This window comes from Cololabis saira, chromosome 18 (assembly GCF_033807715.1).
Source record: "Cololabis saira isolate AMF1-May2022 chromosome 18, fColSai1.1, whole genome shotgun sequence".
NCBI classification, from domain to species: domain Eukaryota; kingdom Metazoa; phylum Chordata; class Actinopteri; order Beloniformes; family Belonidae; genus Cololabis; species Cololabis saira.
This window is the reverse complement of record NC_084604.1, coordinates 14,068,948-14,084,576: the sequence shown is the minus strand read 5'-3', so window position 1 is coordinate 14,084,576 and position 15,629 is coordinate 14,068,948. Positions and strand designations below refer to the sequence as shown.

Genomic DNA, 15,629 nt, shown 5'->3' with positions numbered 1-15,629 from the left:
GCCACAAAAGAATCTTTAAGAAATAAAAAATCTCAATGTTCAGCTAATATACTGTACTTTGTTTCATAGCTATTTATTTTTCTTTGATGTACATCCTTGGGAATGATGATTCCTTGTTTTTTGCCAGATGTATGAATGAAACTTTTTAAATGTGAAATAAATAATGTCTCAGATTTGTTATTAAAAATATTTTCACTTTTTCTTTGTTTTCTGAAATAAATATGACAGATTTGATGTTTTATGTTTTGATACAAATTCACAGAAAATATGTCTAATTATCAGTGCAATAAATAGTGAATCACAGGCATGTTTTCTTTTTACCTTGAAGTGTATTTTATTTTACTTAAATTGTATAACGAAACATTTCTAGCATTTCATAGATTTTTGCAGCTACTGCTTTCAGAACATGAGGACAAATGAGTGAGCCAAGACATCATTGAGCCTGACAGTGCTCTTATTTTTACAGGCAAACATTAAATACACAAATACTTCAGTGAGATTGACAAAAATAATACTTCAGGCATTATATTAATATATTCACATTAACACTGCTTCATGCCGTGGCAATTGTTTTACAATTTGTACCCGAAAGAAGGGAAAAGAAACGGCAAAAATTGTATCACATTTTGACATAGATGGCTGCTATGTGTAGCGAGTTGGTTGACATGCACACACACAGTTTACGGGATTTTAAACAAACATTATTTTTTAGGTTCTAGGTTGGTTGTTATCAAAGTCAACTAACAAAGTAAGAAAAAAATAAATAAATTGGGATAACTCATCTCTACTACACCAAGCTATCATGATGATAATAATCAAACTGATCAATGTGAGATGAATAAAAATACATTTTGTGTACAGCATAATGTGATCGAGAAGAGTTGTTTTGTGCACTTTCTCAAAAACAGTCAAACATAGGTAACCAGCTCACTAAATGTCTGTATCTACAGATATTTTAGTCAACTGCAATCAATCAATCAGCAAACAGGAACATTTGCAATACGCACATAAAGTACAATTTGTATGTGGGTTGTTCCACATATGCAATAAAAAAAGTGGTGTTCTGAATGTATTAATGTAAAATAAATGTAATTTGTTTCAGAAAGAGAAGAAATATTTGATTATTCTTAGTAAACACATCCATCGGCGTCTCCCATGCCTATCCATCCCTACGGTCGGCAAAAAGCACCCAAAGTAACTTTACACTCCTGTCACAGTTGTTTTTTGTGGTTTTACAGCACTACAGTATGTCACACATCAGTAAATATACAGCTCGCTCACAGAGCTGCAGTGCACATCACAGCATATGCTACTAAGGCCACGTTCACACTGCAGGCAAAATCCCAATACGATTTTCCCCCCACTATCTGATTTTCTTTCAGTTTTTCTAACAGCTCAAATGACACAAAATATGGTTGTTTTTTCACATCAGACATGAGTCACTTTCATATCTGGTACTAAATTGGATACATGTCTAGTTTTTCCAATGAGACTTCAGTCTGAACTGTTAAGTTGCATCTTATCTGCCTATGATATCACTGTTTCTGGACTGTTTTTTTAATGAAATCTACTTCATAGTGTGGGTCAGTTCAAAAGACATGCCTGTTCACAGTGAGGTCTGATAATAAAACATATCTAAACAACTAATGTGAAAAACCACAAAAAAAAAATCAATCTTGACAAAAAAAATCAGAATTAAGTATTAAGACCTGCAGTGTGAACAAAGCCTTAGGGACTCATAGTAATGACAGCAGAGGACATGAGAGTAACTAAGGAACTTGATTTTTGAACTTTTATGTGACAGACTCCTACAAGGCACAGGTAAAACAGGCAAAAAAAAACAACCATGCAAATCCAAGTCCAGTGTAAAGGTTATAGTAACATATGGTACACATTACACATTGTTATCGATTGAAACCCCCCACATACCCCAAAACAATGATGTCAGCAGAAGGCTCACTCTGGAACCTGCCTTAGATATGACCTTTCTGGGCTACTCTGACATAACATGGTGGAGGCACAAGGAGGATGTCCCGCAGTATGGAAATGCATTGGTTTTGACTATTAGTTTGAATTCCTGTTAATATATTTACTTGTATTAGACACTGGAACTTTAAAACACTCATAAATGGAATGTATAAAAAGTTAGATATATCAATTTAATATTTTAACTAGTTCCCAGTTGGGATGGGTGAAAAAAGCTCTTTTACCTTGGGGAATATGCAGCAATAAAGGTTTTGCAATCAGAACAAATTTATCCTTAATTTATACATGTATACAAAGATGAAAAACCTAGTGGCGTTAAGTGTCGGGTTATGTTTCTCAGATTATACTGATATATGATTTAAGGGTTAAAGCTATCAGGCAGCCCAAACAGAGCTCACGTACGAAGCAGTAATTGTAAATTATAAACATAAGCAGCTGACACCTGTTGAATTCCTGTCTGCAACCATGTAAAACTGTGTAAAGCCCCACCAACAACTGCATTTTAACTATTTGAAGTAATATTGAAATAACTGCTTCATTTTTCTGTGGTCTTTTCTGTGACAGAGACACACGAAACCATGCTGACATTGTGCTTAGGCAGCATTTCGCAGCAAGAAAAAAAGACTAGTAATGACTCTTATTTCAAATATTAATTTCTAACCTAAAACTGCTCGCAATATCAGATACAAAAGCCAATTAAAGGAGTGAGAATAATAAAAAGAATGCCTGCTTCTTTAGTTATCTATTTATTTTTGTCCTCATCTGAAAACATGATACTTATAAGCACAAAAATAGAGAGGCCTGCACAAACATCCACATTTACAAATCACTTTTGACATGTGTGTTCTCTGCTACCTCCACTCAAGCAGTTGTCCCAGTTGAACTGAAGTCTGCCCACACTAAACGCTCCCTTCATTAAGTTCATAGGCAAGCCTTGAACAATGCACAGTGGGACGGTATGTGTGCATGTGTGTGTTTACTGACTTAAAGAGCAGTTGTCGTTGACAGCTGCATGAGTGTGGAGAGAGAAGGAGTCAAGTGGCCTCAAATAGCCATCGTTCCCCACATTCATCAGACCCTCCTCTACTTCTCCGGAGCCACGAGTGTGAAGTTTACATTTCTTGTGTTGACAGTCAGCTACTTTTTTTTTCTCTTGTTTTTGAAATTAGACTCTGCTTTATCCTTACAATAATGAAACATAAAAGAAAGAGCGGCCAGAGTGGTAAAGTCCACTATGCACTGAAGTGTAGAGTTGAGGTTATGTGCTAAACTTCCGTAGTGGTGGGGTAAAGTCTGCGGTTGTGCAATAAAGCCCTTCGGTCAGTTTTAAATGTCACATAAAATATTTCTAATTGTCAACGTAAATACTTTTATTCTTATTCCACATAAGTGCATAAGCCAAAACTTGATTTATTTTGATTTTTTTTTTTTTTTGGTCATCTCTGTATGTGCTGTAGCCCTGAATAGTTCCTCTTTTGAAAAAAACATGCAAAACTGAGCAACTGAACATTTTTCAGTATTTGGCAGCAAACACTGATGATGTGTTGATTTGAAGTATGAAAAATATAAAATGCTAAAACTGTGTTGAATAAGGGAAATTTCCCATTGGTCACACATTACCATTGATTTTCGGGTTTAAACTAAAGGTGACAATCATTATTGATTACTTTTCAATTTAAGGGCAGACTAAGCACTTAATGTTTGCAAATTCAACATTCACACTTGTCACTTGATTGAAAAGTCAGATTAGGTAAGATAGACTGTGGCGTTAAAAGAGAGAAACACAATTTACAGGTAGTTTCACAACAGTTGCATATATAGAGCACAAATAAACAGACCTGAAAAGCAGCCTCAAAACAACTATGAGACGTCTATGTATGGAGAACAGATAATAAGTGAAAGACAATAACTGGAACTGATAATCATTTTCTGTTTCTGCTTCTGTTTCTGACTGGTGTCTGCTAACCCAAAGACCAGTTTCTGCAATCCACAAACAGTTATTAAAAAAATATGAAAAATAAAAATAAAATGTGAAAATAAAAAAATTAAAACTTTGGCAAAGGGTGGTTACTCTGCAAAGATACCACCACTATATGTTATTTTAAAGGCTAATCCGACTAAGTCTGCCATTACATCATTTACAAAATGCTCATAGCCACGTCCTAAATCTCAGATATTTACCCATTAAGACCTGATGCATCATATAGGTATGGGCTGCTGAGACGCAGCAAAATTAAAGTTTCAGAATAGAAGTGCATTTTCAAAAACCTTGTGATTAGTGTCCTACACAAATATCCATAGGAGATTCATGTACCCCACAGAGGATAGAAATGAAATACCAGATAAACTGTTTTAGGTTTATTTATATTTATACAGTATATACAGTTTAGGTCTAAATTGTTTTAAAACTGTCTGTTCTGAAACAGAAAGTATGATTCATAAATAATTCACAATAATACTTATGGCTCAATCAATGCAATAACTGTTTAAGATGCAAATGCAGATAAAAACAATGTTATTCTTTTTGAATGTGAATAGCAGTTAGCTGCTTTTTCCTGCCAAATCATTAAACCCTTTGATTACTGAGTCAATAGCTGAGCTTATTGTGTAAATGTATATCCGTCAAATACCAAAGTGTTCCCAATGTGCTCTGTACATTAATGATCACTTGATGTAAATGTTATCTGTTTCATATCAGAAAATTATATATCCATCAAAATTTGACTTCTCAAAGAGAAAACTAATTGTTTTCCAAAGAGTTGTTTTACTTCCCATCTTTCTGAAGCTGTGCAACTGTTAATGTATATTTAAAATTAAAATAAAAAAATGATCAAGCAAGAGTTTTATTTTAAATGCGGGTTTTAAAAAGCATTTATAAGCAGTGAGTTTCTTAGCTGCAGCAGCTTGCTGATTTGCAATTGGATGTCGGCCAAGGATAAAAGAAGAGAAATTTTTGCCATTTAATATAAATCAAACTTCAAGGATTTCCATGCAGAGAATTTTGAATGTGAATTGTGAGATTTTGCATGGCACTGGACAATGATTTGTAACTACAATAGCCCAACTGGGGTGCAACTGGGGTGGAAGCTGCCAGAGGCATAGTCTCAGCATCATGACGGAAACTGACTCTTGGGATTGGTATTTGAACCTCTATGGGGGGGAGGGAACCTGAGCTAGTGGGCGAGGTTAAGAAGTATCGACCAGATATAGTGGGGCTCACCTTAATGCACAGCATGAGTTCTGGAACTCAAGGGGCTGGACCTTGTACCACTCTGGAGTTGCCCATTGTGAGAGGTGTCAACCAAGAGAATTACTTATTGCCCCACAGCTAGGAGCCTCCTAAAGGGGAACTTGTGAGGGACTTCAACACTCACCTGGGTAACAACTGTGTTTACCTGGAAGGGTATGACTGGAAGGAATGTCATATCCTAGCTGAACACAAGTGTTGCTCTGTTGTTGGACTTCTTTATTAGTCACACTTGAATGCCATGTTTAAACATAAGGGTGTCCATAAGAGCATGTGGCATAGGGAAACCCTAGGCTGCAGTTTGAGGATGCAGTCACATGTTCTGGACTGAAAAACCCAAGCATATAGTGAGAGTTTGTGGCGAAAGGCTGGCAGAAAGTGTGAGGAGGATCTTCAGCTCTCACTTCCTGCCGAGCTTCAACTGCATCAGAAGGAGGGCAAGGGACATTGAGTCCCAATGGGCCAAGTTCCATGTCTCCACTGTTTAGGTGGCTAACCAGAGTTGTTAGCATCTGCCTTGGTGGCCCCCTTTGAACCAAGTGTTGGTGAGCCCAGGTAAAGGAGATTATCAAGCTGAAGGAGTACTACCAAAAAGGAGACAGGGGCCAGCAAGTCAAGGGGGCTGTGGCCATGGTGGTTGCTCAGGCAAAACCTTGGGTGAAGAAGGAGTTCAGTGCAGCCATGGAACGCAACTTAAGATCGGTCCGAAGAAGGTTCTGGAAAACTGTCAGGCAGCTCAGCCAGCGAAGGTAGTGCCTCACCAATGCCATGTATAGTGAGGATGGGGTGCTCTTGACCTCAACTGGTGATGTTGGCAGAGAAGGAATACTTTGAGTATCTTCCCACAATCACATGTTCCACAAAGGAAGCTAACTTTGTGGACACTGAGGCAGTCTTGAGGGGCTGAGGTCACTGAGATAGTTAAAAGGTAAGGCTCTGCTGGTAACTCCTGTGTTCCTCAAGGCTCTGGATAGTGTAGTGCTGTCTGGGTTGGCATACGTCTGCAATACTGCAAGGACATTTGAGGAAGTGCTTCTGGATTGGCAGACTGGGGTGGTGCTTTCCTTTCTAAGAAGCGTCTCTAAAGGGTGTGTTCTTATTACAGGGGAATCACCCTCCTTATCCTCCCCAATAATGTTTATACAGGGGTGCTGAGGATGGTAGTCAATAGTCAGATTAAAGAGGAACAATAAAGGTTCTGTCCTGGCCATGGACCACAGGACCAACTCTATACTCTTGATAGGATGCAGAATTGGCACTTCCATATCTCAGACCATGGTTCTTAGTTGGAAAAGTGTGGAATGCCCTCTCCAGATGTGGGACAAGTTGCAGCCTCGAGTGGAGGGGTTGAAGTATCTTTGGGACTTCCTCACAGGTGAGGAAAGAAAAAAGCGGGGAATTGATATGTGAGTCTGGTGGACTCAGTAATGTGAACTTTTTACTGATAAGCTTTCTGTTTACTGATTGATTTACAGTCCAGACCATGGTCCTGAACTGTGGGTAGTGACCAAAAGGCTTAAATTGCCGGTACAAGTGGTTTCCCTATGTAGGGTGTCTAGACTCCCCCTTAAAGATAGAGTGAGAAGTTCCACCATTTGGAAGGGACTTGGAGTTGTCTCACTGCTCCTCAGCGTCGCCAGATGAAGTGGTTCAGGTTAGGTTGGCTCCTGGGGAGGTATATCGTTTGTGTCTTGGGAAAACCCAGGACACTGTGGTGGGATTATATTTCTTGACTGGCTTGGGAAAGCTCCAGTATCCCTAAGGAGGAACTCTTGGAGGTGCCTGGGGAGAGGGAGGTCTGGGCCTCTTTGCTAAGGCTGATGACCTGTGACCTGAAGTAGAATAAGGGTAAGTAAATAGATGAATAGATGGAATATTGCAAATGAAAAACAAATGTGTTGTCATCCAGTACACAATCTAGTTGCAAGAAAAAGGAAATACATGACACAATACATGAGTGATTCAGTCTAATATCCAATTATAGCAGCTGCTCATACTGAAAATTTAACAATGGCAAAAATTGACTATTCTTTTGAACATGTCTGAGCAGTGATTAGCTTAGCTTGCTCATCAGACAACCTACTTTATTTAAAATACTGACAGCATACTGAGTGGTGTATAGCAGAAATAATGCACAAACTTCTCATTTGTAACTCACACAATCCACTTGGAAAAAACGAAAAAATTATCTTTAACGTTTATATTTTTCTAGAGTGAAATATTTTTTAAACCTGATTAGAAGTATGGCATACATACTACAAAAAGGACAAAGATAAGGTTTGTAATTGCAATCGCGGCTTAAATATCTTCTCAGTTCAATCAAAATCCAACCAAAACTGTAAATGTTATTAAAATGTACTGTGATGTCCAGTTGGAACATAACTCCAAGTAAACCAAAGTGTCTGGATCCTCCCACCTTCATCATCTGCCAGATGCTCTCTGTGTGGCTTTCTCAACGCCAACACCAATGCTCCTCCAGCCATAACACAGTGTCTGAGCCAAGTTGCTCAATTGAGGTAAATCCTGCCAAGTCCTTCAAGTGCTTGTCTTTAGAGTCCAACCCAACATGTGTCTCTGTTTGTCCCCCAACTTTTCCAATTCAGGAATGTTGTTCCTGCCTGTTGCAAAAGCACACAGAGGCTTGACTTTGTCCTTCTCATTACAGATCAGATTCCCTCCCTTCTGTCTGCATGTCCAGTTTTTGGTTCCACACTTGCTTTGTATCCTCACTGTCGCATCTCAGCTCAGCAGGGCTGCGCTGCTGCTTCTGCCACACAGTCCACTGTAGCACAGAGCTGCAAGTAGACCAAAAGCTGTTACACAAAAAAAACCTTCTGTATCACTGGATTTTTGTTTTTAGTTTTATGTCTTTTTTAAATGTTTGCCTCGTGTTCTCTTTTCCAAAGCAATATAGTAGAGCAGGAGTGGAGGAAGGGAAGTCTCAGCAGTCTCTAAAGCCTAAAACCAATACAAATCCTTGCTCTTATCCTGTGCCTGCAGACCTGAGAGGAGGAAAAAGGGGAAGAAAGAAAGTATAAAGGAAGAGTCAAGAAAAGAGAGATTAGACAATGAAGCCCAAAATGTTTTGTTGATAAAAGCAGAAGGAACTGCCCAAGGCAGAGGGGATGAAAGCAAGACAGCGACAGAAAAGGAAGCTGACAGCTGGTGTGAAAGTGCTGACTGACAGACAGTTTGTTGATTCAAACCACTTGTGCAAGTTAATCCAACTCATAGAAACATATTTCACTTTTATTCCAGTTTTCATATGTTATGACTAATGCTGCTTTAATTTTCAAGGTCCGAGTTTCAGTTTCAGTCAAACATTAAATACTGTCATTCAATTGTTGTCACTTAAATAAGAAAGTGCAATCTTTAAATCTAAATCTTTAAATCTATGTATCATGACATAACAAGAAATCCTCTCATCCTTACCTGGTTTTAAAATCACAACCTAAGCTTATCAAAATACTTGTGACACCTTGAATACTAAATTTATTCCCACACTCCACACTGGTACTTGATAGCACATCGAACAACCTTACTTACCACTAATTAGCAGCTGTACGAAGGTCCTGCTACCGCAATTTGATCACCTTAAGTCCTAACAATGAGCTGCTCAAGCCATATTATTTTGCCAAAACTGTACAAAAGTTATTTTTGGCCAAATCTAACCAAATGTTAGACTAAAAGTCAATATAAAATGTATGTTGTTAAATCCAGGAAAAAGAAAACTTTAAGACAACACTTCATTTAGAAACTGGTATTTTTTAATGGTTTGAGTTTACCATTTTTTTTATTTATTTTTTTGTGGAGGGAAACTGTCTGACAGCAACTGCTGCACATGGCTTAAAAACTATGCCTTTTTCTAAAATTGCTTGTGAACTGCTTGAGAACAGAATACCACGTAGGTATCAATGCAATGTACAACTTTTCTTTTTTTGAAATTCTACTCTTGAAAACTTAATAAATATTTTAACAGTCAAGAGTTTCATCAGAAGAATGAATGAAAAAGCAACAGCAAGAGGACTCGCTACCAAATCACTACTAATAATAAGTATTATTATAATAATAATAAATAAATATAATAATAATAATAATAATAATAATAATAATAATAATAATAATAATAATAATAATAATAATAATAATAATAATAATAATAATAATAATAATAATAATAAATCAGTCTCCCAGATTTGTGTCAAAACTGTAAAATGTTAAGATGAACCTATTTTGTATTTTGTTGCACCAACTGTCCTGCAATATCTGCCCAGAAAGTGTTCACTTTTTTTTGCAGAAATTGCTCACAATTTCTCAAAGATGTGTATTTTATGTTTAATTTTATGTTTTTATTTATAAGGTGGCATGGCATATAATCCCCTTGCCTTCATATGCAGTATACTTATGGACCAAGGATATCTAAATTTAGAATTTTTGGCTTTTCCTTTTGCATGTGCCCTTCTCACATCTAAGATGCAATGAGATGACATACAACGGATGAGACTTTAACATATTGTAAAGCACTCCCTGAAAAAAAGAACTAATGATGCCACTGTTCTGCTTACAGATATTGGGGTACACATTTACTATTGTTATTTCTTTCAGTTAAGAGTTACTTTGACATACCAGTCTCCATGTTAAGTCCAATCTCTGCTCCAGTCCCCGTGAAGGCACCGCTCCACGCTGACCCTGTTCCCGACTCCCCTTTGCCCCCGAAGTTGGAGGGTGAGGCGCTGGGTCCAGGCACAGCGTTGCAGGACGTCAGGCGATGGTGTGACCTCACCGATGGCACCAGCAATGAGCTATAGCGCGGATCGAACGCCGTGCCGTACATCTCATGAACCCCCGGACGTGGGTAAGATGAGCTCTGGGAGCTTATTGCGCCCCCTAGTGAATAAGGATGGTGGTGGTGATGGTGGTGGTGATGGGACGGGTGCCAGGTGTCAGAGCCGGGCTGGTGGAGGTGGCTGTGCAGAGAGGCAGAAGAGTATGGGTCCCCAGCAAATGAAAGCTCTGTGTGGGGAGCAGACAAAGCACTGCCGAGCGTGGAGGAAACTGACGGCTGGTATGAGCTGTTCCAGAATGATGGAGGGAAACATCTCTGGCTCATAGGAAATGATCCCTCTGACAAAACAGAATCCACAATTTCACTTTTTAAAATTCAGTAGGACTCACTGACAAAACTAAAAGGCTGTTAGTACATTTAGGTGTTCAAATCCATGTGGTTGAAGGTTGACTCAACTCTTAATAAAAAATAAATAAACAAAAAACTACTTTTTTGTAACATTGAATAACTTTCAAAATACAGTAATTTTCAACTCTTCCTTTTTTTAAATCCACATTTTCTATTATGCCTTTTTCATTGCACAGATTTAATAAGACCTTTAGCAGTCAGCTGCCAGACAGAAATTCGGCATACCCATGCACAAAAAAAATTCTGTCTTTAAGTTTTTACTAAATCTGATTTGTGTGCATGAAATGTAGAGCACCCCAAGCTCTGCAAACATAACTTACTATCTAGCGAATCTCTCTGTGAGGCACCTACAGTATGAGATGTAGAGACTTTGCTGACTAAATCAAAGGTGATTGTGGTCAGGCTGCTGGGGATTATCAGTAAAGGTAATGAGTCCATAACTTTGTGTTGTCAGAAGGTGGCGAGATATCTGCCGTTAAATAAAATCCTATTATTACCTCAAGCCTTTGACTTTCATCAATTACGTGAGATTTGGAGAACGTCTGACCCTGTGAAGCACTGTTACGGCGGGTTAAATGAATCATACCATGACACAGCTGTGACACCTACCTCCCCCTCTCTTCGCAACAACGGCCAGAACAATGAAACATGAAACCGGCATGAAACCTAACCTGAGAACTGAAGAGCTGAGGCAGGAGATGGACAAGTTGCTAACGTTAAAATATTTGTCAAAAATCTATTTTTTCTTTCATAAAACTGAAACCCTTTGATGTGGTAAGGTACGTGGTGGTGTGGTTTGGTTAATACTGGTTTGTTTTTTTGATTTGGTTACACTAATATTTCTGCTTAGCCTGTACAGTCTTTGAAAAATAAGCTGCCATGTGTTTAGTGTCCAAATTGTCACTGTAAAAATACAGTTTAGCTTGACAGATATTAATTAGATCAAGTATAGAAATTATATATATATATATATATATATATATATATATATATATATATATATATATATATATATATATATATATATATATATATATATATATATATATATATATATATATATATATATATTATGGCAAGACATCAAAGTTATTTTCTTCGTCTCTAACGTAAAGTCGCTGTTTTTAATCTAGAACATCTCTTGTCTTTAGGTTGTAGTGGCCAAATTTGAGATTTGGTTGATTATCTCGGAGAACTACCTTAGTAAAACCTGTCAACATTAGGTGCCGCTCTGACAGATTTTAAATACTGTTACTGTTAAAATTTCTTCAGGACACTACTGTCTTCAAATCTGTTAAGTTTGGATAAGATCCCACCATATACAGTCTGCTTCACAGGCGACTTCATGTTTCATGGTGAAACATGGAAATTTGTGACCATTTAACTCGATATAAGACACTTGAAACTGCAATTGAAATTGATTCAGGGTGTGTCTCAGCAATGCATGTACAAAAGTCTTGGGGACGTCAACACACCTACCAAATTTGGTGTGTGTAGCTGAAACCATATGTCAGTTTCACAAGGGACAGTACACGAGACCATGTCTTTGAGCATGAATTATGGTAACTGATGTGCGTGCCAAATTTAATGAGTTTTAGAAAATGGCAACCACCTCAAAGAAAGGCAAAATTTGGCCGCAGGAGACAAATAATAATAATAATCCTGCCAAAAAGTAATTGCACTTTAATTGCACCTTGGACCCTAAATAGTCGATTGTCTGTCTGAGTCACTTTTATGGAGTTAAAACAAATCAATATAAAGAGAATTAACACATAACAGTGTGAAATAGAAATCCTGGTCTTCAAAGCGGAAAGTCTATGATCGATGCAAGGTCATTAAAAAAGGATTTTTCTTTCATTTTTTTAAGAAGAAAAACGGAAAAATCTCCTTGGAAATATTTTCCTTTTGAATTTATATATTTCAAAGGCTGTAAAATTATGCCATATGATTTTTGACCCTTTTAAGGTTTCCAATAAATGCATACATTGAAATAACTTCAAATAAAATGACTTTGCACAAATTGCTGATTTCCTGGCATATTGTAAGTTTTGGAAAAAAAATGTTTTTAATTAAACAGCAAAGTCAGCAAAGAAAGCACATTTTTTTGCAGGTATAACATAGCTTATTGCCTTTTTTCCGTGATAAAATGTTGGATTAATAGATCCTGATTGGTAGCCTAAAACTTTGAAACAAGGGAATAAATAAATACAGAAATAAACAACTAAAAATGTGGCTTCAGTTCAAGTTTCTTTGCACAACTTTTCATTGACGATAGGAAACCAACACAAAGTTGAGGAGCAACAGAAAATAAATAACATGAAACTGGGGAAATTAAGCATTATCAAAACATTCTCTGCAGACACACCATTTACTGATTGACACACACAAACACACACACCTCTTACGGCTTTCTGGCTGCTCAATGTGGGGTACGCGGCTGTCTGGCTGAGGGCTCGGCTGAAGTGCTCATCCACTACAGTGCTGATGTCGCCTTGGAAGTAAGTGAAGAGGATGCAGCGAGAGCTCAGGTACTCGGCACCTGGTGGCAGCTCTTTGTCCTCCTCTTTGATCGATGAAGGCCCTGGGGGGCCAAGCCGGCTGCCGTTCTCCTGGTTTTGCATTTTGGAATACAATGCCAGTTTCTAAAAAGGACACAACATTAAATGTCTTGAAACTGTGTTGAACTACTATACACACTTTGATACACTTCCTTTTTCTTTCTTCTTCTTTTACCGCTGACTATAAAAAGTCAAGACGTGGAGTTCTATTAAAAAACTACAATTAAACTACAATTAAAAAAATCTACATTTCTGGAATTGATTCTTCAGGATGCAACTGATATCTAGTGGCATTTAAATACGCATGAATTAGATTGCATGTTTTCAAACATATTTGAACAGAAGCTTGATGTTTTTTCTCAGCAAAATTGAATCTAATTTGGACTTTTTTTAGGGGGTCAGTCACCTGTATTTTAACTACCACTAAATGCAATAAATAACCACAAACACACACACATATGTACAAAATGCAACAGATCCTGGTAATTCAATACGGCCAATAAAGTGTGAAGAGCTACACTGTTGACAAGGTGACTTGTAGTCTGAGAGGGCTGGTTCGCAATCTGTTTAAAAGACAGACACAGTCACTCTTGACACTATGTAAAAAATACCTGCAGGCTGACTGAAAGGTTGGAGGACTAAAGAAAAAAGAAGCTCTAACATGTCTGAGAAGCCCTTTCTAAAATCTGTTACACTCTAGCTGCCATCCACAAGCTACACTGACAAACACATGCAAAACTTTAGCACAAACTACTTTTAAAAATCATTCATCAAATCCAACTTTATTTTTGTAGCACTTTTCGTACAATATAATGTAGAACATAGTGCTTACTGATACTTAATGGTGCTTAATTAATGATACTTATTTGGCATCTAAGATGGTAAATTTCTATCTTTTTTTAAAGAAAGAAAAAAAGAAATTTTCTTATTCTAACAGAAAAACAGACTTAGGCTTCTTTCAATATTAATCAAGCAGACATCTACTTAAAATTTTAAAGGGGTAGGGCTATTTTTAATCATCCTTATTTTAACTATCAATTAAATATTTGGAAAAGGAAGAAAACAGTTATACATTAAAGCGTCACAAAAGGATAATGCAACAAAACAAGAACCCTGAGAACCCTGAACAAAATATAATAAATACGTTTTGACTTGAAATCTGTTAGGGAAATGAGTTAAGAAGAAATTAACTTAAAGTTTACTGTTCTATGTCTTCACCAGAACAACCTTGATCAAATTGAGCAAAATATAATAGGCTACTGAGAAAAGAAAATCCAATTGATCCAGACAGCTTCCCCGTGTGCTTTAGTATTTCAGCATTTCTGCACTTCTCATGTGCTGATCAAAACGTGGTGTAGCTGGGGGGGTTTTGTTTTGTTTGTTTTCGTTTAAGATGTAGAAAAAATAGACAAAAACTGCACAATGCGTTGCGTTAAAAGCCGAGATTCAGTGAAGCTTTTTTTTCCTTATTTAAAAAAAAAAATGTATTTATTATTTTTTAATTTAAACTCCATTTAACTGACGTTTGAATGGGAAAGTACCGGACGCTTTATTTTCTGAGTAAACAACTGAATTAAATTGGCATTTCAATCAACTTTAAAGACGTGTTTTATTGAATATCCTGCAGTTTGCGGAGAGAGAAGAAGCGCAGCGCAGACAGAAGTGCTCGAGCGCATAAACACAATCCCCGCTGGAGTGGCCCATACCTGCTGGTGATAGGGGCTATAAGAGCTGAAATAAGGCTGGGAACCAAAGACTTGGTACATCACATCCAGGCAGCTCATGGCGAAGAAATCACGGAGAAGAACCAAGCTTCATTGAGAGCAGATCTGATCAGACGGAGAGGAGAGAGTAATCCCAGCGCAGAACAACTCTGCCACCAACTCTGCGCTTTTTACGCACTCGACTGGCCGAGCAGTGCGCGGTAAACCCTGCAGCCTCCCCCTCCTCACCCTCCCCCCTCCACACACCCGGCCTGCCGGCCTCCTCCCACCAATCACAGGACACAGCTCCACCTCTGCTTTAATGGACTTTTAATTACATCATTACTAAATCAGGTAATCATTATTAATGATTACCTGATAATAATGTATCATTATTCATTACATTATTCAAGTTCTTACGTAATTATTACCATGTCTACCCCAGTACTGCTGCACCTTTCACTTTTTTAATTGTATTGTATATATGTTAATAAGTGCCACATTGTTTATTTACTGTACATTTGTTATTTACTGTTGCTACTTTTAAATCTGGGTACAGTGAGGGAAATAACCACAGTCAAATTCCTTGTCGGGCAATGTTCAAACTTGGCCAATAAAGCTGATTCTGATTCTGATAATGTCTGCATCATTTTACCTAAAACTTTTCAAAAGACCTTCAGGTTTTGAGGATCAATTAATTTTACGTGCATTTCTGTGTTTTCCTGTGCTTTCTGACATATATGTAAATGTGTCATGAATATATGGGTCATTATAAACAAATTAGGCTATGTTTATGTTGGGGCTGAAGGACACCCTGAGGAAGGTGCAAGACGACACGAGTATTTTAGATCCCATGATAAAATAAAGGTTTTTTTTTTTACTTTTTCAATCCACCAGAGTGCCTGCATTTTTTCTTTTGAGTTACCTTTTTAAATGTTGGG

The 15,629-nt window shown here is 37.5% G+C and overlaps 1 protein-coding gene across 3 annotated transcripts; it reads right to left on the bottom strand.

Moving 5' to 3' along the window:
• Nucleotides 1–5,572: 5,572 nt before the first annotated feature.
• Nucleotides 5,573–14,859, bottom strand: vgll2a (vestigial-like family member 2a). 3 transcript variants are annotated; one of them, XR_009770438.1, is made up of 5 exons: nt 14,692–14,859; nt 12,826–13,069; nt 9,860–10,357; nt 7,650–8,028; nt 5,573–7,065 (listed from the first exon to the last, which is right to left on the bottom strand). XR_009770438.1 is itself a non-coding variant. In XM_061707024.1 (4 exons), the coding sequence occupies exons 1-4, from the start codon at nt 14,767–14,769 to the stop codon at nt 8,192–8,194; spliced, it is 864 nt and encodes a 287-aa protein (XP_061563008.1). In that variant the 5' UTR covers nt 14,770–14,859; the 3' UTR covers nt 5,573–8,191. The 3 variants fall into 3 exon arrangements, 2 of the variants coding, with proteins under 2 accessions (XP_061563008.1, XP_061563006.1); XM_061707024.1 differs by having other exon boundaries at nt 5,573–8,235; XM_061707022.1 differs by having other exon boundaries at nt 5,573–8,028.
• Nucleotides 14,860–15,629: the final 770 nt, after the last annotated feature.

What these genes read in the sequence shown, in the direction of transcription:
- vgll2a (XM_061707022.1), bottom strand. Translation starts at nt 14,769, where the DNA reads ATGAGCTGCCTGGATGTGATGTACCAAGTCTTTGGTTCCCAGCCTTAT. An exon ending in ATAGCCCCTATCACCAGCAG is followed by an intron (nt 13,070 to 14,691) that starts GTATGGGCCACT and finishes TGTCCTTTTTAG; the next exon opens with AAACTGGCATTGTATTCCAA. An exon ending in TGGACTTAACATGGAGACTG is followed by an intron (nt 8,029 to 9,859) that starts GTATGTCAAAGT and finishes GTCTACTTGCAG; the next exon opens with CTCTGTGCTACAGTGGACTG.